Source organism: Cannabis sativa, chromosome 5, assembly GCF_029168945.1.
Source record: "Cannabis sativa cultivar Pink pepper isolate KNU-18-1 chromosome 5, ASM2916894v1, whole genome shotgun sequence".
Taxonomy (NCBI): Eukaryota; Viridiplantae; Streptophyta; class Magnoliopsida; order Rosales; family Cannabaceae; genus Cannabis; species Cannabis sativa.
The window spans coordinates 61,506,579-61,531,223 of NC_083605.1; the positions used below are offsets into that span (position 1 = coordinate 61,506,579).

At 35.1% G+C, this 24,645-nt stretch overlaps 3 protein-coding genes across 4 annotated transcripts; 1 reads left to right on the forward strand and 2 right to left on the reverse strand.

Moving 5' to 3' along the window:
• Positions 1-650: 650 nt before the first annotated feature.
• On the forward strand, positions 651-14,313 carry LOC115716346 (alpha-L-fucosidase 1). 2 transcript variants are annotated; one of them, XM_030645122.2, is made up of 3 exons: positions 651-1,461; positions 1,552-1,791; positions 13,456-14,313. In XM_030645122.2, the coding sequence occupies exons 1-3, from the start codon at positions 905-907 to the stop codon at positions 14,135-14,137; spliced, it is 1,479 nt and encodes a 492-aa protein (XP_030500982.2). In that variant the 5' UTR covers positions 651-904; the 3' UTR covers positions 14,138-14,313. The 2 variants fall into 2 exon arrangements, with proteins under 2 accessions (XP_030500982.2, XP_060971796.1); XM_061115813.1 differs by having other exon boundaries at positions 13,468-14,313.
• A 225-nt stretch (positions 14,314-14,538) lies between these two features.
• On the reverse strand, positions 14,539-16,392 carry LOC115716134 (pentatricopeptide repeat-containing protein At5g66520). Its single transcript, XM_030644866.2, has one exon. It carries the CDS (start codon positions 16,243-16,245, stop codon positions 14,584-14,586), a length of 1,662 nt encoding a protein of 553 aa, XP_030500726.2. The 5' UTR covers positions 16,246-16,392; the 3' UTR covers positions 14,539-14,583.
• Positions 16,393-16,396: 4 nt separating this feature from the next.
• Positions 16,397-20,162, reverse strand: LOC115716136 (mitochondrial metalloendopeptidase OMA1). The gene is made up of 3 exons (XM_030644869.2): positions 18,739-20,162; positions 18,510-18,658; positions 16,397-16,886 (listed from the first exon to the last, which is right to left on the reverse strand). Exons 1-3 carry the CDS (start codon positions 19,687-19,689, stop codon positions 16,637-16,639), a joined length of 1,350 nt encoding a protein of 449 aa, XP_030500729.1. The 5' UTR covers positions 19,690-20,162; the 3' UTR covers positions 16,397-16,636.
• Positions 20,163-24,645: the final 4,483 nt, after the last annotated feature.

Below are 24,645 nucleotides of genomic sequence, written 5' to 3' on the forward strand. Positions count from 1 at the left end.
GTATTTTTTTTTTTTTTTGATGAAAGACCCAGATATAAGAGTATTGTGTTAGCAAATTAGCAATGTTGAAGACCACATAATCGAACAAACCTGCATTAGGATCTTCAAGAATAATAAGATAAGAAATATGCATATAGACCCGTGAATGCTTGTCATACAAATGTCAACAAGCACTTCATCCAACCCTATTTCCTTTTGGCGTTACACACGTGAAGCCGTGAAGGCCTCCACCATTTTCCATATTGGTCCCATATATAATATATATACATAACCATTGGGCGGTTCTTATAGCAATATACGTTATTTTTCCTCTTTTTTAATAAAAATTACATATTTTGTAGAGTTTTATACACTGTAAAAATATATTTTTTTAAAAAAATATACATACATATTAAAAAAAATAGTATAAGGTTCCTAATTACCTTAAGGAAGGAACTAGTTATCCCTCTAACAATCTATAAAATAATTGATTATCCTAAACTTTTTTTCTATATATATTTTTTTTTTGGGTTTTTTTTCCACAAAATAACTTTTTTTAAAAAATCATAATAATTTACTCATGAAAATAATAATAATAATAATTTTGTAAACTTTGGCAAAAAAAAAAACCAAAGTATTTTTTTTTTATTAGAACCAAAGTATTATTTTATTCAGATTATAAATATCCCTACAGGCCATGTGCGCCCACATATAATTACTCAATATACATATTTATTTAAAAATAATGGATACTTCACTTTAACATTATGGGGGGTAAGAAGCTTTTGTTTTTTTTCTTCTTTTTTGTATTTTGTTTTTACGAACTTCATAAGTATTACTTATTTGAAGTTATAATTATTAGTTTAAATATAGAAGAATAGAGATTCATCAAAAAAAAAAATTATAGAAGAATAGTGAAAGAGAGATGGCTGAGCCATGGTGCTGTTGGTGGCCACTAACAAAACTAGTACTATTTCACCTACTGATAAAGTCAGCCTTTTCTGGGTTTGAGCAAGTAACAACAACACCACCATTACCGATTCTACCTCTGCCCTCATTTTCCCAGCTCAAATGGCAACAAAGGGAGGTCATAATGTTCCTTCACTTTGGCGTCAACACATTCACCGGATCCGAATGGGGAACCGGGCACGAAAGCCCGGTCATATTCGACCCGATTGAGCTGGACGCCAGCCAGTGGGTGGACACGGCGGTGGAGGCTGGAGTCTCACTGGTTATTCTCACTGCGAAACACCACGATGGCTTCTGCTTGTGGCCTTCAAAATACACTGATCACTCCGTCGTAGGAAGCCCTTGGAAGAATGGCCATGGCGATGTCGTTGGAGAGCTTGTAGATGCGGCTAAGAAACGTGGTATCGACGTGGGGCTTTACCTTTCCCCGTGGGACAGGCACGACCCACGCTACGGTCATGATTTGGCTTATAATGAGTACTATTTAGCACAACTACAAGAGCTACTCAAAAGGTAATCCGGTTTATATATCTATCTTCTAAAATTTATATAATAAGAGAATTTGGTCAAATGTTAGACAATTAAGTTTCTGGTGTTGTGTAGGTATGGGAGTGTTAGAGAAATCTGGTTCGATGGTGCGAAGGGTGCAAATGCTGTGAACATGTCTTATTATTTCACGGAATGGTTTGATATGGTAAAAGAATTACAAAGCTCAATCAATATATTTTCGGATGCTGGTCCTGATGTCAGGTGGGTCGGAAATGAGAAAGGCTTTGCCGGAAGTACTTGCTGGTCGACCATTAACCGGAGCAAACTAGCCATCGGAAAAGCTGCCATTGCTGAGTAAGCTAATTACTTTAACTATTATTTATATTTACATATATAAATTCTACCATAATAATCGCTAAAACATGGAAATTGAAATGGAGTTCTACCAGGAGATCCTCTCCTCGCAAATTCTTTTCAGGTGGTCTTTGCTTGCAAGAATAAAAATATAAAAATGGGAATAGGAATAAAATTTAAAATATATAAAAAAAATTAATAAAAAAATTATTAAATTTTTTCTCATTAAAATAGTCCTTTCTTCTATTTTAAAATATAATTTTCATTCCACCAACATGGTGAAAAGAACTTTCTATTAGAACGGTATTGCAACACTTTAATAGGTAACCAAACAAAAAAATGAAATGATAATTGTTTCATTTCTTTTTTTTTTATTATATTTCATTACCTTCACCTAAATGTCACTTTAAGTTTAGTTGAAAGGTTGATAGGAAAACAAAATAAGGAGGGATAGAAAATTGAGGAGATAAAAAAGAAAATTAATTTCTCTTAAGTTCTTTATTAAAAGGTATAAATTTACAATTTCGTAAAACTATATTAATTGAATTGAAATGAGTGTCAGTATGTAATTTTAAATTGAGATAGTTGTGGCATTAATACTCAATTTTTTTTTTATTTTGCCATTTTAATATTCAAATCTGTCTCTGTAATAATATAAAAAACTAATATTTTGTAAGATTTTAATATGCAAATCTTTTCTTTGGCCACATAATACAAAAATTTAGTATTATGTTGCAATTAGGTACAAAATATATTAATCTTTTTTTTGTTAAATGATGAGAGTAACATTGACATAATATAAGCAAATATATTTTTATTTACATGATATAAGCAAATATTTAAAATATAACAAAATAAAAATATATATATAAATATATGATGTTTTCTTTTTATTTTTTTGAAAAAGAAGATCAAAGACAAAAGCTAGAGCTGGGCTAAGATCTTCAAGGAGAGGAACTAAAATGGTTCCAAATTATCTCTTTGTCCGTTCCAAGGGCTGATCTGGCAAGATCGTGAGCTATGGTGTTTGTAGACGTGGGAATGTAATGGACAACAACACCTGGAAAAGACGACAAAGAGGATACTATCATGGCAACAAGACCCGAGAGGGCTGAACGATCTGGAGAGAACTTCTGGATACGGTGCACCAAGTTCTGGCAGTCGGAGGCAATAACAGCAACTGGAAATCGAACTGCTTGACACCAAAGAAGTGCTCGGTGGAGAGCTTCAGCTTCAGCAAAAATAGGGGGAGACCTGAATAAGAAGGAGCCGTGAGAGTTGCAATGACTGTCCCATGAGAATCAGTTACCGCCGCTCCGTACTCATGCTTGTTGGTAGATTGAGAAAAGGCTGCATCCACAGAAAGCTGATACTTTGCTTCTGGAACTTGTAAACTCGGAGAAAGGTGATGGGAGGTGTGACATGATATGGATATCCGATTCTGCGCATCCCTGTATTCCTACAAATAATAACTGACAGAATTCTCCAAACTGAAATCAGTGATATTGTTAGGATGGAAAATGGCCCTGTTTCTGTTGTTCCAAATGGCCCAAATTAAACCCAAAAAGGAGGAAAATTGATCTTTATCAAAACTTTCAAAACCTCTTAGCATAAATTCTTTAATATTACAATTTCTATTTTTAAGATAAAACTGATAAAAAGAAGAGTGCTTCCAAATTTTACCTGCCCTGGAACATTCAATAAGGGAGTGGGTGTTGGAGTCATGATGAGAGTGACAAAGTGAGCAAAAAGGGGAGGGAGTGGACTTACGGTGGAAAAGGTTAAGATTGGAGGGAAGAATGTGGTGGAAAGCTTTCCAAACAAAATGTTTGATTTTGGGAGGAATATTAGACGACCAAACAGTGGTCCACCAACGCCTGTAAGTAGCAGGATTGGAAGGACCAGGTGTGGAAAAGTTAGAGTTTGCCAAATGGTAGGCGGAGTTAACGGTGAAACAACCTGAATGGTGATGATTCCAAATGAGAGCATCATGGTTATGAGGGTCAATAGGAACAGCAAGAATGGCATTGCACATCTCCTCATCAAAATAATACCGGAGTTTTGTAAGGTCCCAATGTCAGTCTTCAGTGAGGAAAAAAGAGACATTTTGGGAGGGAGGGGACAGGCCAGGCTTTAACAAAGCTTTACCATGGGAAGGTAGCCAATTGGATTCAGAAATGTTTACGAGGGTGCCATCCCCAATTTTCCAGATAAGGCCCTTGATCAGAAGATCCCGGCCCCAAAGAATGCTACGCCAGCAGAACGAAGGTGAGTGGCCAGTGGCTGCATGCAAGAAATCATTTCGCTTGAAATATTTAGCCTTAAGGATTTGGCCAACAAGGGAATCAGGGGTGGTGAGGATACGCCAAGCCTGCTTAGCAAGCATGGCTTGATTATGATGAACAATATTACGGAAGCCCAAACCTCCATAAAATTTGGAAGTGCAAAGATTGTCCCATTTTTTCCAATGAATCTTATGGCTTTGGCCAAGGGACCCCCACCAAAATTTAGACATTAACTTGCTGTAATGTTTACAAAGAGAGACGGGGAGGCGAAAGCAGAACATAGCATACGAGGGAATAGCTTGAATGACCGCTTTTAAAAGAATTTCTTTGCCCGCTCTAGGGAAGAGATTTTGGTTCCAAACAGAAAGCTTAGAGCTAGCTTTTTGAAGAAGGAACAGGAAGGAAGAGTTTTTAGACCTTGAGAAACATTGAGGGACACCCAAGTATTTATCAATGAAAGGCTTATCGTCCAGATTAAGGGTAGTTCTGAAATTGTGACAGTCAGAGGAAGTGGTATTAGGAGAGAAAATGATAGAGGATTTGTGGAAATTGACGGATTGGCTAGTGGCGTGGTTATAAAGGGTAAGAATATCCTTGATTTCAATGGACGAAGAGGAAGTAACCTTAGTGAAAAGAAGACTATCGTCAGCAAAAAGAAGGTGGGAAATGGACGGAGCAGAGCGAGAAATGGAAATCCCATGGAAAGAGTTAGAGTGTGTTTTAGCATTGATAATCCCAGAGAGACCTTCAGCAACGAGGAGGAAAAGATAGGGTGAGAGAGGGTCGCCCTGACGGATTCCGCGAGTGGGGAGAATTTTGTGAGAGAGACAATTATTAATGCGGAGACAAAAAGAGACAGAGGAAAGACAGTTAAGAATGAGTGAGATAAAGGGATAGGGGAAACCAAAATGTTGAAGGATGTGCTCAATGTAGGCCCATTCAACTTTGTCAAAGGCCTTTTCCATATCCAGTTTCAAAGCAGCCCAACCAACTTTCCCGTGTTTATGGTTAGTGATCGCATGAATAACTTCGTTCGCAATAATGATGTTATCAAAAATAATGCGATCAGAGAGAAAGGCGCCCTGGTTATGGGAAATAAGATCCGGGAGAGTAGATTTGAGGCGGTTTGCAATGGTTTTAGAGACGACCTTGTAAATAGTGGAACAGAGACTGATGGGACGGAAATCCTTAACCCGAGAAGCATTTTTAACTTTGGGAATGAGAACCAAAATAGTTTCGTTAACCGGGCTAAGATCAGCATTGGTAGTGAGAGCGTATAAAGCCGTCTGGCAGAGATCTATACCAGCAGAGTCCCAATTTTTTTGAAAAAAACTAGGATTAAAACCATCGGAACCAGGGGCTTTATCACCAGCAAGCTGGAAAAGAGCAACTTTGACTTCATCAAAAGTGAAAGGAGAGATAAGGAACGCTGATTGAGTAGGAGTGAGGCGCTTAGAGAGACCTTGCGTAGCAAAAGTCATAGCATCAGTGTTAGTTCCTTGGGAAGCAAAGAGATCAGTGTAGAACTGAACAAAAGAGGTGGTAATATCATTTAGAGTGGTGACTTGAGAGTTGTCGTCCAAAGTTAGAGACTTAATGAAATTGGTACGTTTCCTCGCTGAAGCACGGTTATGGAAATATTTAGTGTTCTTGTCACCCGCTTTAAGCCAATTTACTCTGGAGCGCTGCTTCCAAAAGATTTCCTCTTTGACCAAAATGTTATCCAAATTACGTTGGAGATCATTGGCTTTCTTGACATCAGAAGGAGAAACAGTGGGACCCTCCATGAGACGTTCCATATCTGATTGGATACGTTTGATGCGATGTGAGAATTGATTTTTATTACGACCCCAGGAGGACAAAGAAGCGGAACAATTTTTCTGTTTGGAAAGGAAAGTGAGAATGGGGTTATTGGAAATGGAAAAATTAGATTCCGTGATCCAGCTATCTCTAAGAAGCTCGGGGAAATCAGGCTCAAGTAACCAATGATTATCAAAACGAAAAGTAGGGTTGCGAGCAAACATGATAGGATTGCCTTCCAGCAACACTTTTAGAGCTCTGTGATCGAAACCAAAAAAACCTAAGTGGTGGAGAGAGGCCATTGGAAAAAGATCAGCCCATTTCTGATTGACAATGGCCCAATCCAAACGCTCCAAGGTGGTACCATGCTTCCAAGTGAAGCGGCTTCCAGAGAAAGCGAGCGGGAAAAGAGAGTATTTACCAATAAAACTTTGAAAAGAATGCATGGCTAACCTACCTACTTCCCAATCCACCCACTTTTTTGTATTATAATCGCAAAAAAATTAATGAAGCTATAATATGTTAGCCTAAGATAGGTTTTCGAGAGGCGAGTAAATTGGAGATTTAAACTAACTTTAAAAATTTTAAAATCTCAAAGACAATTCATGCAAATATTCAAGTTTAATGTAATAACAAATATAATCACAAGTATAAACAAATCGCAAACTTGAAATGTAAAGATGTTAGGGATAGAAATTACAAACTCTCTATTTTTACAAAGTTCGGCAGAACTAAGCCACCAACGTCCTTGGTCTTCAAAATTATGGACCTAGCTTTGAGTTCAACTATCGAGCCAAGTTAACAGGCTTGACTAACCCTTACAATTGGGGAATTTTTTACCAATTTTTTCCCAAATCTCTCACAATAGGTTTCTTCCAAAGACTATCAACTCCACCGGTGGATTGTTGTAGTGCCAATCTCACTAACCGAGTTATTTTCCCACTAGTGCCAACTTCACCTCAACCAATAGTTTTTCAAAGGACTATCTACCTCTTGGAATTGTTGAAGTGTCAATCTCACTCTCAGATTGTTGTAGCAACAATCTCACTCTTCTCAAGTTGTTTACAAAATCGACGTCCATCTCACCTACAACTGAGTTGTTTTACTATCAGTGCCAACCACACCTCTCAATACAATGGATATGTGATTTTTAAATACAAAGAAAATCTCTCTAATAAGATTAATTACAATGTAAAATCCTAGAGAGAATTACAGGCAAACTAGAGAAGATAAGAACAAATTTGACACAAGTGGTTAATAAGTCTTTAGCTTAAAACACTTAGAATGATGTTATATGATGAATAAATGCTCAGCTAACCTTAATTTTTTTTTTTTTTGAGAAAAATCAGTTTATATAGAGCCCATGAAGAAACTAGTCGTTTATAGCCATCAACACGAAATTTGAGATAAAATTGGGCTTAAATGGGTCACTGTTTCACAAACAGGTAACCGTTTCCTGGGCCAAACGATTCACCATTTTCCAAATGGTTAACCGTTTACGGCACAGTAGTAAAATATAATTTTTTGGACTTACAACACGCATAACTCATAGCTTGTGTATCCGATTTCAAAAAATTTAGTTGCGTTCTCTTAGTTACAAGATGAATACTCCTAAAATCTAATTTAGAAAAAGTATATATCATTTTTGAAAAATAACTTGTCACACAAATTAGTGAGCCAAATTTTAAACTTATAAACCCTAATGTACTATGCAAATTACTTTACCAAGACTAAAGTATAAACATAATTGTATCATTTGATTGTGTGTAGTATTGATGTAAATGAGCTTGCTAGCTTGATTATCCTGTTTTGATCCGAAGTTGACTTTGCCTAAGAGTTGACTTTGACTTTGACTTTTAGCTTCTGAAGTCATTTTTAGATAGATTCTTGATGTATTGATATCTTGGTAAAACTTTTGCTCTTATGAAGTATGAAATAGTTTATATACTTCTTGAATCTACTTCTTTGATTATGTTGAATTGTAATTAACTCGAAACAATCTTTTCTTGGTCTTCAATGTTGAATCGAAACAATCTTTCCTTAGTCTTCAATCTATCTTGAATTGCAAGCCACAATACAAAGCTATGCATCAGAGTATTTAATCTTCCCTACCTTCTCTACTCCAATTAACATGACCTGGCAGCGGACAAAGCAATTTGTATCCATCAGCTATTTTGTATTTGCCTGGTGTGAAGGAGGATAGATTCATAAGTGTTCCAACTATGTCTTTGATTACTACTATCTTTCTCCAATACAACCTACCTTGTTGGGGGGCGAGTAACTCCACCATTCTTCTTCTTTTATGCATGCACTATGTACCCACTTGACTCATAAGTTGTCCTCTTTGGTTGCAACAGCCCAAACATACTTGAATATCGTTGCTTTGTTCTACTCAACTACATTCTTAAAGTCAATGCCTCCAGCCACTTTAGGCTTGCAAATATTATCCCAGGCTATTTGTCCTGCACCAGTCATCATATGTTGTCCCTTCCATAAAAATGCTCTCCAAATAACCTCAATTTCTTTCAGGATGTTCTTAGGTAGTAGCAATGTCTGACTCCAATAAGAATGTATTGTAAGGAGCATTGAGCTAACCAATATTGCCCTGCCTGCAAAAGAAATGTTCCTAGTGCTCCAGGATCTAATTCTATTGGTCATTTGATCTACCAATATGTTGCATTCTTTAGAAGAGATCATTTTACCACAAACTAGAATCCCTAAGTAAGTAAATGGTACTTCACTCCTCTAGAACCCTGAGGCATCAAGTATGTGCTACACCTCTTTGTTGGACATCCCACTACAATATATGGCAGACTTAGAATAATTAGGCTTCAAACCGAAGGTTTGAGAAAATAGTTTAAGGCCCTGTAAGAGATAATATATGCTCTTATAATTGTCATTACAAAATAGTTGTTATACATTAAATTTCGGCTATCATTTCAAATGAGGACACATGTCAAATTGGGAAGAATAGGAATCTATGAATGTAATGGTAATTATATTTGAAAATAGAATAACTCATTAATGCAGAATTGACAGAGTATATTTACAACTTGCTGACTGGAAGGTCTTATGTAAGATAAAGATATGTCAACTGTCGATCCATACATTAACAAGAAACCATACAAATTTAGATGTACAAGGCGAGGTATAAACCTCGCTATGCATTAGGAGACGAGACATGGTGACTGGTAAGACTCTTAGTGTATAATACACCTTATACAGACTAAGTTTAACAGTCGGGTAAATCCAAACAACTAATAGCGAGGCACCCATCTTGCTATAGGAAGGCACGCTCATGGTACCTTCATCAATCAGCTCCAAACACCTTTCAATGGGGATCACAGCTCCGTCGAGTCAGCTCTCTCAGATAGAAGCTGGCATACAAATGATGTTGACTGCTGAAGTCCACCTTGTCACCAAGAACTGTAATTTTTAGATAGAGCATTATGTCTTCAAGCGCAAGAACAACGAGGCTTACATCATTAACCCCAAAAAGACATGGGAAAAGTTCCAGCTCGCTACAAAGGTTGTTGTTACCGTGTTCCCAGCGAGATATCCCAGAATGTTATGGTTTACAACATATTTAATACACGTTTACCTTGACCCGGTAAAAGCGAACCTATCATAGATGTGTAATTTTTAAATGTTAACCACATTTATTTTACGTGGTATGTAATCAAACCCCACGATTTCAAGGGATAATTGTTGTAAGATATCAGTCAACTATGTAATTAACTACCTTACTATGTAATTATAAATAGAGGCAAGTTACACTAAAAAAGAGAGGAAAAAATCATTAAAAAAAGGCTTGAGAGTTGTATCAGAAATCTAATAAGATTGACTCATGGACTATGCAAAATTTTAACTACAAAACCACGTAAAAACCTTTGTGTTCATATCTTATTGTTACTGCTTTTATTTTCTGTGCAAATCTATCACTATTTAGGCTCAAATATAGTTAACAAAAATCTGCGTTAACAGTAATACATCATTTGGAAAGATGAGGTGATTCAACTTCAGATCTTGGCATCTATCATGAAAGACAAAGTCAGCCTTCTATCCAATTCTCCCCGTGATTCTATTAAGGTACTCCATTCCCAGAACAAAAATCAATGGTAACATTGTATCCCCTTGGCGTAGCCCTCTCTTTGCTTTAAAATAACCATGAAGTGAGCCAACTAGGATTTCAGTTTTTGGGACTGTCTTAGTGCAAATAGGTCAAACTTTGCATTGGGACATCAACTAGACATACCACAGACATAATTGAGGCATCAAAATTAGATTCAGAGCAAGTTCATTTTTGAGCACCTAGAACACTTGGTGCCCAGGCACCTAGCACCCAGGTTGACAATTTATCAATTTGGGCACCTTCCAAGTATCACATTGACAATTTGAGTTTTGCGTCTTCTTCATCTTCAAGAAAAATAAGGAAATATGTACTTTCAGGGAAGAAAATAGAACTTCCTAGGTGCCAAAAGCAAGGCCCAACGCCCAAGTTGACACCTAGGCTAGCCCAGCACCCAAGATAACATTTTATCAATTTGGGCCAATTTCGATGATGTTTTCTGAGAACTCTTCCAAGCATCTTCTCTATTTTAAGCAAAGATTAAGATTCAACTATTTCTAGGGACTAAACGAAACTTCTGAAGGGCCTAAAAGGGGACCCAACTCCCAGGTTGACTTATTATTAACATGGGCCGTTTCCTATCAAGTTCTAAAAAAAGTGCTCCAGAAAGTTTTTTCGTCATCAAAAATAATGAAGATTCAAGTAAACTCGGGGAGAAAACCATAATCTTGAGGCCATGGAAAAAGGGTCGAGCTCCTAGGTTGACCTAGTGCTGGGCCCAATGACCAGGTTGATTGTCAACTTAGTGCACTAGTTTCGTTCTGTCAAATGTCAAATCTAATTCGACCATTGAATCTAGAATGGTCAAAATGGGGTAGGATACCTCATCCTCAAGTTCTAGATCCTTGGAAGTATCAAAACAACACCCCGGAAGCTCCAAAAATGAGTACCCAACGCCCAAGTTGACAAATGGCCTAGTGTGTTGGGTTCTTCTTATCTTACTCTGATTTCGTTTCGATTTTCAGTCTAGTTTTTCACAATAACTAAGATCCATGAAGTTAGAGAAGCCAAATTAAAAACTTTGCATTTCTCATTTCCAACATGGGAAACTCACTTAGAAATGAAGAGTTTTGAGTCTCTCATTTCTGCAGAACAACAACATCTCCAAGAACTAGTGATCAGCTTCGCCAGAACGCGGAAATAGACTAAGTGATATCAAAATATCACTTAGGAATCATAAATTTCATCCCTTGGACATCTTTTTCACTTACCCAGCATCTGTTGACATCATATGTCAATCTAGGCGCTGTGATGTCAACCTGAACGTTGGGTCATGAAAAGTGTTCAGTAAAATGATCATAACTCACTCAATATCGATCTGATTGATGTGATTCAATTTGCGTTTTGAAGCTATTTCAATGCTCTATCAAGTCATGTCTCACACTTCAATCGTAATTCTAAATCTACCGGTCCCAAATTTCATCCCTAAGGGAGTTACAAAAATAAGCTTCGGCTTACACGGAGTAGGTCCCGTCGTCGCGACTCGAACTCTAAAAATTGATGATCAACTTTAGAAGTTAATTTTCACCGTTAGATCATCATCTATGGTAAAAAATAAACAACTTTTATTTTTCTCCTATTTTTGTGGGCCTCCTTTACCTATAAAAGGAGAACTCCCTTAATTCGTTTTTCAGATTCAGAAAACTACCGACAATGGCAGAGCTTCTCTCTCTAGAAATTGGAGCTTTGACACTATAATACCATCTTGTGAGAAATAAAAACTTGAAGTAGATGTTACTCCATTACTCTTACCATATAGGAAATGAACTACGATAAAATTGTTGTTTCTATTTTTACTTTTACTTAATAAATATTTCATTCTCGACAATCTAGCAAGCGGGTGTAGCTTAGAAGTTTGTGTCCAAATTTCTGAGACAACAGTAAAATTACAATAAAGAAAAAAAAATAATGATGAGCATGTTAATTATTACAAATGAAAAATGATTAATGCAATTTTTTTTCTTTTAGAAATACAATATCATAAATATTTTTTAAAAAAAGAATCATAATAGAAATATATGTTTTAAATATGTGTAGGGTTTAAGTTTAAATTGATTGCTTAAAAAAAATATTTTATTACCTAGCCACATTTAATATAAAAGTGATATAAGATAAAAGGTACCAGACATATGTAGTAAATTTAAATTTAAATTATAATTTTTTTTAATAAAAAAACAAGGCTTTTTATTACGTAGTCATATTTAATATATATATATATATATATTTATATATTTCTTTTAAAATATCTATATCCTACTACAATATAATTTAAATATTTTATATGAAAATTTTTGTTACAACTTATAATAACACTCAATAAGCCAATGCTACCATATATAGAAAAAAAAATATAAATTGAGTTGTACTATTTAGAGTAGCAATATCCAATCTAATAAAATTAAATCAAACCGATTCAATTCAATCTAATTATAAAAAATTAGATATTCAATTACAATTGGATTGGATTAGATTGGATGTTAAAAGTTTAATTCTAATTGGATTGGATCGCTTATTGGATGTCAATTTCAAAATTCAATTAAAAACTGATCTAATCCAATTACATTTATATTTTTTAAAAATATATTTATATTTATTTATATAATAAAAATATTTATATTTTAATTATATTTTTGGTGGTTCTTTTTTTGTTAATTTTGTAACACTTAATTATTTTGTGTATTTGTTAGTTATCTTTTGTATTTGTTTTCATGATGTTTTATTATATTTTACTACTTGACACTATTGTTGTTTTAGTTATTTTAAATTTTTAATTGTATTAAATTTGTAATGATAATATCTTTATAGAATTAAAATTAAAGACAAGGTGATATTTAATTTTTACGTATTTTTTTCATATTATGAAATTAATATTAAAAATTAGATATGTAATTATAGATTGGATTAGATTTTGAGTTTTAATTGAATTTAATTGCAGTATTTTTTTTACATTCATTCTATCGTTTTTTTTTATTATAGAAATGCTAAATATTACATGTGTTTAGTATTTGTAGGAACTCTCATATTATTATTTGTATAATTTAATATTAAATCTCATTTATCTTACTTTAATAATTAAAACAACTGTTAAACATTTATAGTGGGCTAATGCTCTTTCTTTAGCAAGAAAAATACTGAAAAACAATAAGATTTCTATTTTATAATAATGTGACTTATGGCACAAAACCTTGTGACTCGCCAAATTATTATTGTTGCGCTATGAGCTGTATAGCATTTCAACATTTCAACCATTATTGATAACATTTTCTTTCTTTTTTTTTTCTGAAAATTATTGACATAACATTTGCATGGGGGAAATTTTTGTTTTCTTCTTCGTTATTGGGTGAAAGTACTAATCAATTTTGTGAACACACAAATACACGTAGCATCAGTTTCAACCTTTATTTGCTTGTACCTAAAAACAAAAAGAAAACAAATTGTCTTATAATGCAGTTATCTCAACAGTGGTGAGCCAAAAGGCAGAGACTGGTTGCCCGCGGAATGTGACGTTTCAATTCGACCAGGATGGTTTTGGCACAAAGCAGAATCGCCAAAGAAGCTAAGCAAGTTACTAGAAATTTACTACAACTCAGTTGGAAGAAACTGTGTTTTACTACTCAATGTGCCCCCTAACACAATGGGGCTTATATCCCAGAAAGACGTAAAAAGACTCAAGGAATTTAGAAATGCAATTGACACAATATTCTCCACTAATTTGGTTGAGAAATTCTTCTTAATCAAGGCTAGTAGCCAAAGAGGAGGCAAAGGAAGTAGCTATGGACCGGAAAACGTTATCGATAATGACCATTTATGGACTTATTGGTCCCCTAAGGATGATGATGATGCAAAAGGGGACCATTGGATTGAGTTCAGATCAAGTACGGATGAAGGGCTGAGATTCAATGTTGTTAGGATCCAAGAAGCCATTGGGCTTGGTCAGAGGATCAAACGACATGAGATTTACGTGGATGGTAAAAGAGTGGCGAATGGAACGACAGTGGGTTACAAGAGACTTCACAGGCTTGAAGGTGGTGTGGTCCATGGCCGAATTGTGAGAATTAGAATCTTAGAATATAGAGCATTACCATTGATATCTTCTGTTGGTTTACATTTTGATCCATATTGGAACCCTTAATTAATTGGTTAGACTACGAAAGGGAAAAGACAAATCTATAGCTAACCAATTTGTATAAGAGAGCAAATATTAGACATTGATATATATTATCAACTACCTTTGTTTAGATACTTATCAAAAACTACCTATGATTATTTAATAAATGAATAAACTGCAATATTTTGCAGACTGCAGTATACAAACTTGAGAAAGTGAATGAATCAATGTGGTAAAGTGCACAATTTATTATTTATTTTATTTATATTATATAAAATAGCATGCCTATATGTTCAGCACAAATGTTATTATTTTTGTTTATTCCTCACAGATTCCTGTCCCAGTCAATGTATTTAGGACTTTTAATAGTCAGCCTGGGGCAAAAGTTAATGAGAGTAAAATAATAAAATTAAAAAAGAGAAACATAACATGTAAAAGTTATAGCATATAAAAACACTTGTAGCCAACATCTAAGATAGCACGGAGACCTGATAATTACCATCATGATAACATACGTACTTATCAAGTTTCATATCATCATATAACACACTCAACACTCGTCGTAATCTCTCCATTGCCACATCAGGCGATCCTCTTACTGAAAATTCATGAACCATCCCATCAATTTCAATCATGCTGCAGCCTACGACTTCCTTTTTTATTCCCGTGTCTTCCATCAATGTTCTAATGCTCTTTGCATCTTTAAATCTACAAGATTTGGCATATATATCACACAAATTCACGTAGAAAGCATGATTCAGAGGTTCCAAATCAATTAAATACTTGGCCACCCTTTCTCCTAATTCTTCTTTCCCATGCATTTGACAGCCTCCAAGTAATGCTCCCCAAACAAATACATCTGGCTTCATGGGCATGTCCCTTATAACCCTTTCTGCCTCGTCAAATAGCCCTGCTCGGCCAAGTATATCAACCAAACATGCATAGTGATGGACCTGTGGCTCAATTAAGTGAACACGTTTCATCACATCAAAACACCAGCGACCTTTCTCGACCAAACCAGCATGAGAACAAGCTGACAGTAGCCCAACAAACGTTACATGGTTTGGTTTCACCCCAGTCATTTCCATCTCTCCAAACAGATCAAAAGCCTCTGTACTGAATCCATGGAGAGCTAATACTGAAATCATTGCGGTATATGCCAAAGTATCCTTCTCTGGCATTTCCTTGAAAACCATACAAGCTCGTTCAATGCTTCCACATTTACCATACATGTCAACCAGAGCTGTACCAATCACCACATCACACTCCACACCACACCTCCTCATATAATTATGCACCCATTTTCCATGATCAATGGAACCAAGATGAGCGCAAGCAGCAAGAACACTAGCTAAAGTAAACTTATCTGGTCTAACCATATCACTGCTTACTATCTGCATTTCATGGAAAAGTTGCAATGCCTCCTTTGGCCGACCATCTTGAACAAACCCTGCAATGATTGAATTCCAAGTGACTATGTTCTTGTTATTCATCATCCTAAACAGATCCAGTGCCTCCTCTAGACCCCCACTTCTCAGATACCCAACGATGATTGAGTTCCAAGAAACAACATCTCTTTTAAGCATTTCATCAAACAGTACTCGAGCAGTACTCAAAAAACCACATGCAGAATACAGATTTATCAAAGAATTCTGCACATAAGTATCTTCGTAGAACCCATATCTAATAATTTGACAATGTATACTCCTACCGGTGCCACTATCTACCCTCTTAGCACATTCCTTGACAAGAAATGGGAAAGTGAGACAATTTGGCAAAATCCCATCGCAAAGCATAGATTTATACAGCAGCAAAGACTTGAAAGAATAAGTCTTATCCCAACCAAAGTCTTTACTGGCGTAGGCTCTGATCATTATGTTATACACATGAAGATTTGGGTTCTCAATGACCCGGAAAACATCAGCAGCATAGCTGAGAGAACCCATGTGTGAAATGGCGCAAAAGAAAAGGAGACGGGAAGTGAGCAAAAATTGGTCAGTTTGCTGTATGAATGGAGATTTTATGATTTGGGTGTGGATTTGTTTAAGCTCTCTCATGTTCTTGCATTCTTCGATTAGTCGTAATATTGCATTCTTAAGATTTAGTCTTTGACCTTCAATCATACTCAACATTAATCCTTTGGCTCCAAAGTCCAAATTACAGAAAGTTTCATGTGATTTCTGTTTTAGCTGGTGGTTCAGTAAACACACCCAATTAGTATTTGTTGCTTTTTTCCTTCATGAGTTCTCATACCCCTTCAGAAAAAATTAGTACACCAACTAATGACAAAATTTACATGTTTCTTCATTCATTGTCAGTCAAAATTTGTCCGAAAAAAATATCTGAGAGCATGTCAGGATCTCGATTACACTTGAAATAATACAATATAAACTTACCCTCATCAAGAGGTACGTTTCAAGGAAAAAAACAAAAACCTGAAAACTGAGAAATTTCAATTTTCAACCCGTACAACTTACAAGGGATCTTTTTCTTTCTTTTGCTTTTTTTTTTTTTTTTTTGCCCTTAAAGAAAACCTTCGACCCCTTTTCCATCTCTGGTATTTTTGTATATAGTAAGGGCCTCTTCCATGACCTTCGCTTGAGCCAGCAACTGAGCTCTCTTCTTTCCTGATGGATGAGTCGAAAGATAATCTCTTAAAGCAGATTCTCCAGTAACCTTGCCCAACTTCTCATACACCTTTGGTGCCACTCTAGGGTCATACCCAGCTGAAGCGATCAATAGCAGTCCAATATAATCAGCTTCCATTTCCATCCTAATTAATACACACAAAATTCAATGATTGGCAAGGGAAGTAACTTGAACAATATCTTGGATTGCATTAACATCAGAAAAAGAAAACGAATAAAAAAGTAGATTCCAATGAAATCATGTTTATAACCAAAGCTGTTTTGTTAGCCTAATACACTATTGATCTAATCTAATACTTAGAAAGAATTAGAATATTGGTAATTTATTGATATCAACAAAAGAATTACAAAGTTCCAAATTTTCCGAGACAGTTTGGTATCTACACAGAAAGTATTTCACTTTCTTCAACACAAATTCTCACTGATCCCTCTAGGAAGATAGGACTAGCCTTTATAAAGACAGCCACTAACTGAAAACAATAAAAGAAAGCTAACTAACTAGCAATACAGTCAGCCCTATAGGAACTTAAGCTTGAACTAACTCTCTAACTAACTAGTGACTTATTCTTACACCTGAATATGTTAAGCGTGTAATCATATATTTGAGGCCTAACATAGCCTAAAAGCGATGTATTAAAATTTAATTGCAACCTTAAAAGAAGAGAATCAAAACACCATCTTCAAAACAAACATTCATAGTTTCGAACGTTTTTAACAGCAGAATCAGAGCATGCTGTATTATTTCCAGTGTTGCCTGTATTGTATTATTGACTCGTAAAAAGCAAAAACCTTCTTAATCGGTCTTTGATTTACCAGAACAGAAGCAACATTATTTAAAATAATTTTTTCTCTGCTCGTGAGAAATAATGTTCATTCTCTCGTTTGTGACAAAAGAAAGTACTTTGATGTTGATATAGAAGCTAAACTATAACACTGCAGTTGTGTGGCAAGTAACTCTGAATTTCACTATACTTTCAAATAACAACCTTTGTGTGTGTGAATCAATTTATTATGTATAAAACACTTTAACTAAAATCTTGCCAAGGCAGTCCATGTTTCACCAATATTGTTAGAACTCTTAGTGCTGAAAATTCACATGATAAGATGACCAAAATTCCCAACATGTTATTTACTACCTGAAACAACTTGGATTAATGTTAATGTGGCTACACTGCTTTAAATCTGTACAATACACAACTTTAAGTACTAACATCTTACCAAAAAAAGAAAAAAACTTTTAGTACTAACAATGCCACATTTTCCCCTCACCCTTTGTCTAACAGTACAGAAGTTTATCATTCTTAAGAAGCTTCTCATCAATTCTTGTCCAAGTAGCAGGCCCAGTGACTGAGTGACATGAATGAAATGCAATGACCAGATAAAAAATATATGGAATCAAGGGTAAACAAAACCAGCAATGCAGATGCTTTTAAAAGACAACACCATTATTATGTACAGTAAGCAACACAAATTGCACGAGAAACAAGTACATTAAAACTCACTAGTAACACAATTTGTGCAATTGAAAGGCAAAAAGAAAAATTGTTAGACAACAAACAGAAGTAATGCATAAGAAACAACCGAAACTATTCTTGAAGTTCTAATTGTACATTAACAACAAGTTCATTTTTCCAACAAAAATTCATCAAAATGAGAGACGCTTCCACATATAAAGAGTCGCAGCTGCAACAAGAATCTTCCATAAAATAGCTATCACATCCAAAAGAAAACTATAACAATGTACTTACCTTCGAGAAAAAGGAAGCCTCAAGAATAATGCTGACATGGTGTTGACAATATCAGGCATAACAAACTGATAAAGCACCAATTGCAGAATGGCAAACCATAAGTTCTTCGTAATACCCTCTGCAGCATGTCTAGCCACAGCATGCCCAACCTAGACATTCAATCAACAAATTACATCAGCTGAAAAAGCTACTAAAGAACTAAAGAGTATGAAGTATAAATTACTCATACCTCATGGCCAATTATAGTTGCTATCTCGGCGTCACTTCTAAAATGCTCAAGCAATCCTGTAAAGACTACAATTTTCCCACCCGGCAAACAGAAAGCATTAACAACAGGCTCGTCCACTACAAGAACCTCCCAATTCAATCCCTCTAAATGGGAAGTAGCAGATTGAGACCCTCTTTCTTGACCCTTCTTCCTAGTCTCCTCAAACCATTTATCATCAAGAATCTCATCATCACGGAACCACTTCTCTTCCACTTTCCCCTCTCCACCACTTTCCTTGAGAGCCATCAACGTATCGTGCCCACTTTCCTCCTGGGGTGTCCCAAGGCTCTCGGACGCATAACCCAAGTCACTCCACACTTGTTCATGACGTAATCCTTTCTGCAACGCCTTTATTATGTCGTTTGCTATCAACCGAACTCGAACACTCTCTGGGTGTATTGCCGGCAATATCTTCCCCTTAAAAGCACCCTTCATCTGATCAAATTGGGCCTCTCCGAGCCTTCTCTCCATTGATCTCGACAAAAGCACGAAATGGGTTCTCTTGGTATAAGGGATAGACTCTAAATTCCCAAAATAAACTGTAATTAGAGCCCCCGAACCCACCACAGCCACAATCAAAACGGTTCTTGGATTCTGAAACCACCGCCGAGGACCCCGTGGCCTAAAATGCTGAACTTGGTACCGATCAACATAGTAACATCTCTTAGCGCCGCTGAGAAAGGGATTATTACACTTACTTCTACCTAATCCCATCTGCGAAACCGATTTCTGCGAAATCGTTGAATATGAGCAAAACCCAAACAATTTAGCACTATTCCGTGCTAGAATCGAAGACCCAGTTTGAGAAATCTTCGAAGTGGGCAGTTGAGTAAGGGGAGCGTTGGAAAGAATCTTGGAACCACAACGGTGAAAGCCATCAAGCGCAAGCTTGGCTCTTCTGTAATATGCCATGATCTTGGAAGTTGAAGTGCAATCCAAAGGCTTTTTTTTTATATAGGAAAGTTATATAGAACTAGGCATGACAATGAATAACATATGAGGAAAGAATATCAAACGCAGCGGAGGGGGAAAAGGACAAGTTAAGGGAAAACTCTCATGAAAAAATTTACTAAGTGGGAACAAACATGTCGGTAGTTGGATGCGGAGTAGTCTTGAGAGGTGTCTGGAGCAAAAGAGTGATTGCTTGGGCTTTTATATTTGACCGGTGGCGAGAGGGGCAGACTTCAAGCTGAATGCGCTGACACGTTGGCTCCGGGCAACTGCCTTGAGCCTCAAGTTAAACTTTCTGGTTGTAAGAATCCAAAAAGCAAACCAATTCAATGTCTTATTCGTGTTTTTGAGGCATTTCATAGTGTATTTAGCTTTGCTATAAAAGTTTTTAAATCATATCTATATATCTATTCTATATAAAACTTACTAAACAAATATATTTAAAAAATTTAAATTATATATATAATTAATTATAACTTTATTTAATGATAATTAAATAATAAATTATATCAAATATGTTCTGGAATGCTTTAAATTTAAATATGGTAGTCACTTTTTCTTTTAAAGATTTAATTATAGACATCTCTAGTCTCTTTTTCTTTTTTCCTAACTTATCCGTAACTCACGTTAGACAGACTGCCAATGTAATCGCTGATAGTTTGGCAAAATATACTTTAGGGTTAGATGAGACTTGTTCTTGGTTGGAGAATTTTCCTCCTTCAATTTGCTCTGTTATTGTAAATGACTTTCCTCAGTAATTTATAATAACAAAATTATCATTTCAAAAGAAAAAGTAATCAATTATATCATATTTTAATTTTATTATTTTTTCATATAATTTTACTTTCAATAATATGAAAATAGATGTACAAACGGTCCGACCGGACCCATATTTACCGAATCTCGCATTTATAATAGAAGCCTAGTATGACACGCATAACAATATGACAAGCTTGACCCCTATTTCGAGAGTCAAACCTAACAAAATAATTAAACATGAATTTTCGTGTCGAGTTCAGGCTTGTACCAAGCTTTAGCGGTCAGAAGAGTGGTTAGTAATTAGCATTTAGTTATATATTCATTTTTTTAAAATTTAAATGCATTATATTTAAATCAAAATACATATGTTAAATTTTTAAGCATAAACTTTGGATTGAAATAGCATTTTTTTTTTAAATATATATATAATAACATAAATAGAGATGAACTCTACCAAATAATTGAAAGGTCTTATTCAGCATATATATAATATTTATATTTTTAAATTATTGTTGATTAGAAGTGTTATCCATATTTTCGCAAACATGACACGTGGATATTAATCAAGGAGTTATTAAGCTGCCCAAGTGCCTCATTCAGCGCCCCAGGAGGATAAAGGTATCAACCTCGTAGGAGAGGTCTCCATGAAAGGGAGTCTCCCTGAATACCGGCCACGCAAAAGGTCATATGTGAGCTAGTGCCTCACTCCGCTCCGAAAGACGAAACCCTCTGCTCCCGCGAAGAGAATGGATCTTTTCAGGACAGGACACAGTAGTTTGGAGTACGCCTTTGACCCGTAGAAACTCAGCCCACGCGTGTCAGGCTAAAGACCCAATGACTAAGCTTTTTCTGTGTACCATGTCAGTGTTGGAATATGTTTTACCAGGATCTAGAGTTATTACCATGTATGTTAATTAACATCCTAAATATGAATTTCATAAAAAAAAATATCCTAAATATGAATTTCTAAAACAATGTAAATAAACACATATAAAGTTTCAGATAACCTTACATTGGGTGCAGCGGAATATTAATGGCTCCTTCCACTCAGATCTCTAACCCTTGTATCTGTAGCAGAGTATCACCAAGATCTGAGCCCGAATGTCCTTCTCTTGATTCTGGATTCTTCACAGCCTTACACACTATGATTGAGATACCACTTGATGTGTGTGGGCACTCACTCTATCACTCAAGGTATGAAAATTATGAAGAAGGAAGAGAAGTGACTGGTTCGAAAATAGAAGGAGGATGGCTCAGGAAAAATTTTTTGAAGGCAAGAAATTTCATCATCTTTTAAGTGTGAGCCATCACTATCTATTTATAGGCAACCACCTAGGTTTAGGTTAGGATTTATTAGGCATTAAAATAATAGAAAAATTAAGTGAAAAATCCTTCCAAGTGGACGGCCATAGTAATGGGCCCCACTTTAGAATTTTTCCACTTTCGACAAAATTTTCCTTATTTTCTCAAAATTGCCATTTTTTCAATTCTAACCATTTAAATGCCAAAACTATTTATTTAATAATTAAAATTAATTATCAAATAAATTTCCATTTAATATATTTATTAATTAGACTTAATAAAGTCTCTTAATTAATAAATAAGACCTAGAATCTCTTTTCTTCACAATTAAGCCCTTGCTTAGTGAAAATTCATAAACTAGACATAGTCTAATTTTAGAATTATAATTGATTAATTAAAATCAATTATTTGAGTCTTACGCAGTATGGTCTCAACTAGTATGGGGACCATAGGCCTATACAACCGAGCTTCCAATAAGCAGAACTAGAATTTACCAAGTAAATTCCCTAACTTATTAATTCTTTATTGCATCCACCATAGAACTTGAAATTGCACTCTCAGTCATATAGAACGCTCTATATGTTCCACGATATAGATACGCTATAAACATTTAACCATCGTTCTAATCTCAATAATCAAATATCCTCTATAGATGATTTACACCGAGTAGGGATAAATTTACCGTTTCACTCCTCTATGTATTTTATCCTTAAAACACTTAGCTTCCTGTAAATGACATTTTAGTGAACTAAAATATAATCACTGAAATAAGAGCTCTTCCATTTACCTCTATTAAGCCAAGCTCGAAGGAAATCATCGTTTCACTCCTATGTCCTGATAGAAGTTATAGATTCCATATCTATGTTTAGCGCTCCCACTCAATCACACTACCATGTTCCCAAAATATACGTATCACCCTGACCAGAAAGTAAGCTTAACTAACAAATCGAAGAACATGAATAGCACTCTTGAGATTGAACCTAAGCATGTCAGGATTAAGATCTTTTGATCTAAGATCAACCAGTGATATTGACTTAGAAAGATACAACGGTAAGATTATAATATCTTTACCATGATCAATATGTTGGAATTATTTTACTAGGATCTAGATTTACTAACAAGTATGTTTCATTAACATCCTAATATGAATTTCTAAAACAATGAAATAAACACATATAAAGTTTAAGAAACCTTACATTGGGTGCAGCGAAATATAATGACTCCTTCCGTTCAGATTTCTAGCCCTTGATTCCTTTCTATAGCAGAGCATTGTCAAGATCTGAACTTGGATCTCTTTCTCTCCTTCCTTGAGCCCAATTCTCCTTCTTGTTGATTGGATTCTTTACAGTCTTACACAATATGATTGAGATACCACTTGATGTGTGTGGGGACTCACTCTATCACTCAAGGCTGAAATTATTTACTGTGAAGAAAGGCTTAGTGTTTCGAATTGAAGAAGAAAGAAGAAGGAAGAGGTCTCATCTAGGTTTTTAGCTTTGGAGGCATTAGTGGCATTAGTTGGATGATGAGACCATAGCCTTCCTTTTATACTATTCTTCAATAGGGTTAGGGTTGAATTATATGGATTAAAAAAGAATAAAATATTGGACAAAAATTCAACCTTGGTCGTACAAGATAGTGGACTAATCTCTAGTTACAATTTTGCCACTTTATTTCAACCACTTATTCTTCTTTTCAATAATACTATATTTTCCAATTCAAACCTATAAATGCCAAAACTATCTATTTAATAATTAAAGTAACTATCAAATAAAATTGTCATTCATTAAATTTATTAATTAGACTCCATAAAGTCTCTTAATTAACAAGTAAACCCAAAAACACTATTTTTTCATAATCAAGCCATAACATAGTGAAAAATTCATAAACTAGACATAGTCTAATTTTAGAATTATAATTGATTAATTAAAATCAATTAAATGAGTCTTACAAGCAGTATGGTCTCAACTAGTATGGGGACCATGGGCCTATATAACCGAGCTTCCAATAAGCAGTCCTAGAATTTACCAAGTAAATCCAGTAACTTAAGCAGTCCTAGAACTTGGAATTGCACTCTCAGTCATATAGAACGATCTATATGTTCCACGATATAGATATGATATCAGTTATCTATTGTTATAATCCCAATAATCAATGATCCTCTATAGATGATCTACATCGCATAGGGATAAAATTACTGTTACACCCTTTCAATGTATTTTATCCTTAAAACACTTGCCACCTATAAATGATATTTTAGTGAAATAATATAATCACTAAAATGAGATCTCAATCATTTATCTCTGTTTAGCAAGCTCGAAGGAAATCATCGTTTCACTTCTAAATACCTATAGAAGCTATAGATTCCATATCTATGATTAGCGCTCCTACTCAATTGTACTATCGTGTTCCCAAAATATACGTATCACCCTAACCAAAAAGTAGGCTTAACTAACAAATCAAAGAAAACAAATAACACTCTTGAGATCGAACCTAACCATGTCAGGATTAAGATCATTTGATCTAGGATCAACTAGGTGATATTGAATTGAATAGATATTACGGTAAACTTATCATATCTAATCAAAGTTCAATATCGATCCCTTCCAATGTATACTCCATACATCCGATACTGGTAAACTCTACAATGCCTTGGAAAGGACATAACACTTATGCAAGGTGTAAGCATACCTATCACTGATTACCATGCCAGTCTAAATCCAGTGAATTGACAAATCAGGGAATCAAACTTTTGAACATATAATCATGATTATATTCCACTGTGCTGACAACACTATAATCATGAACAAATACATATGTCTAGACCTAATAGAATTTATACATTAAACAATCATG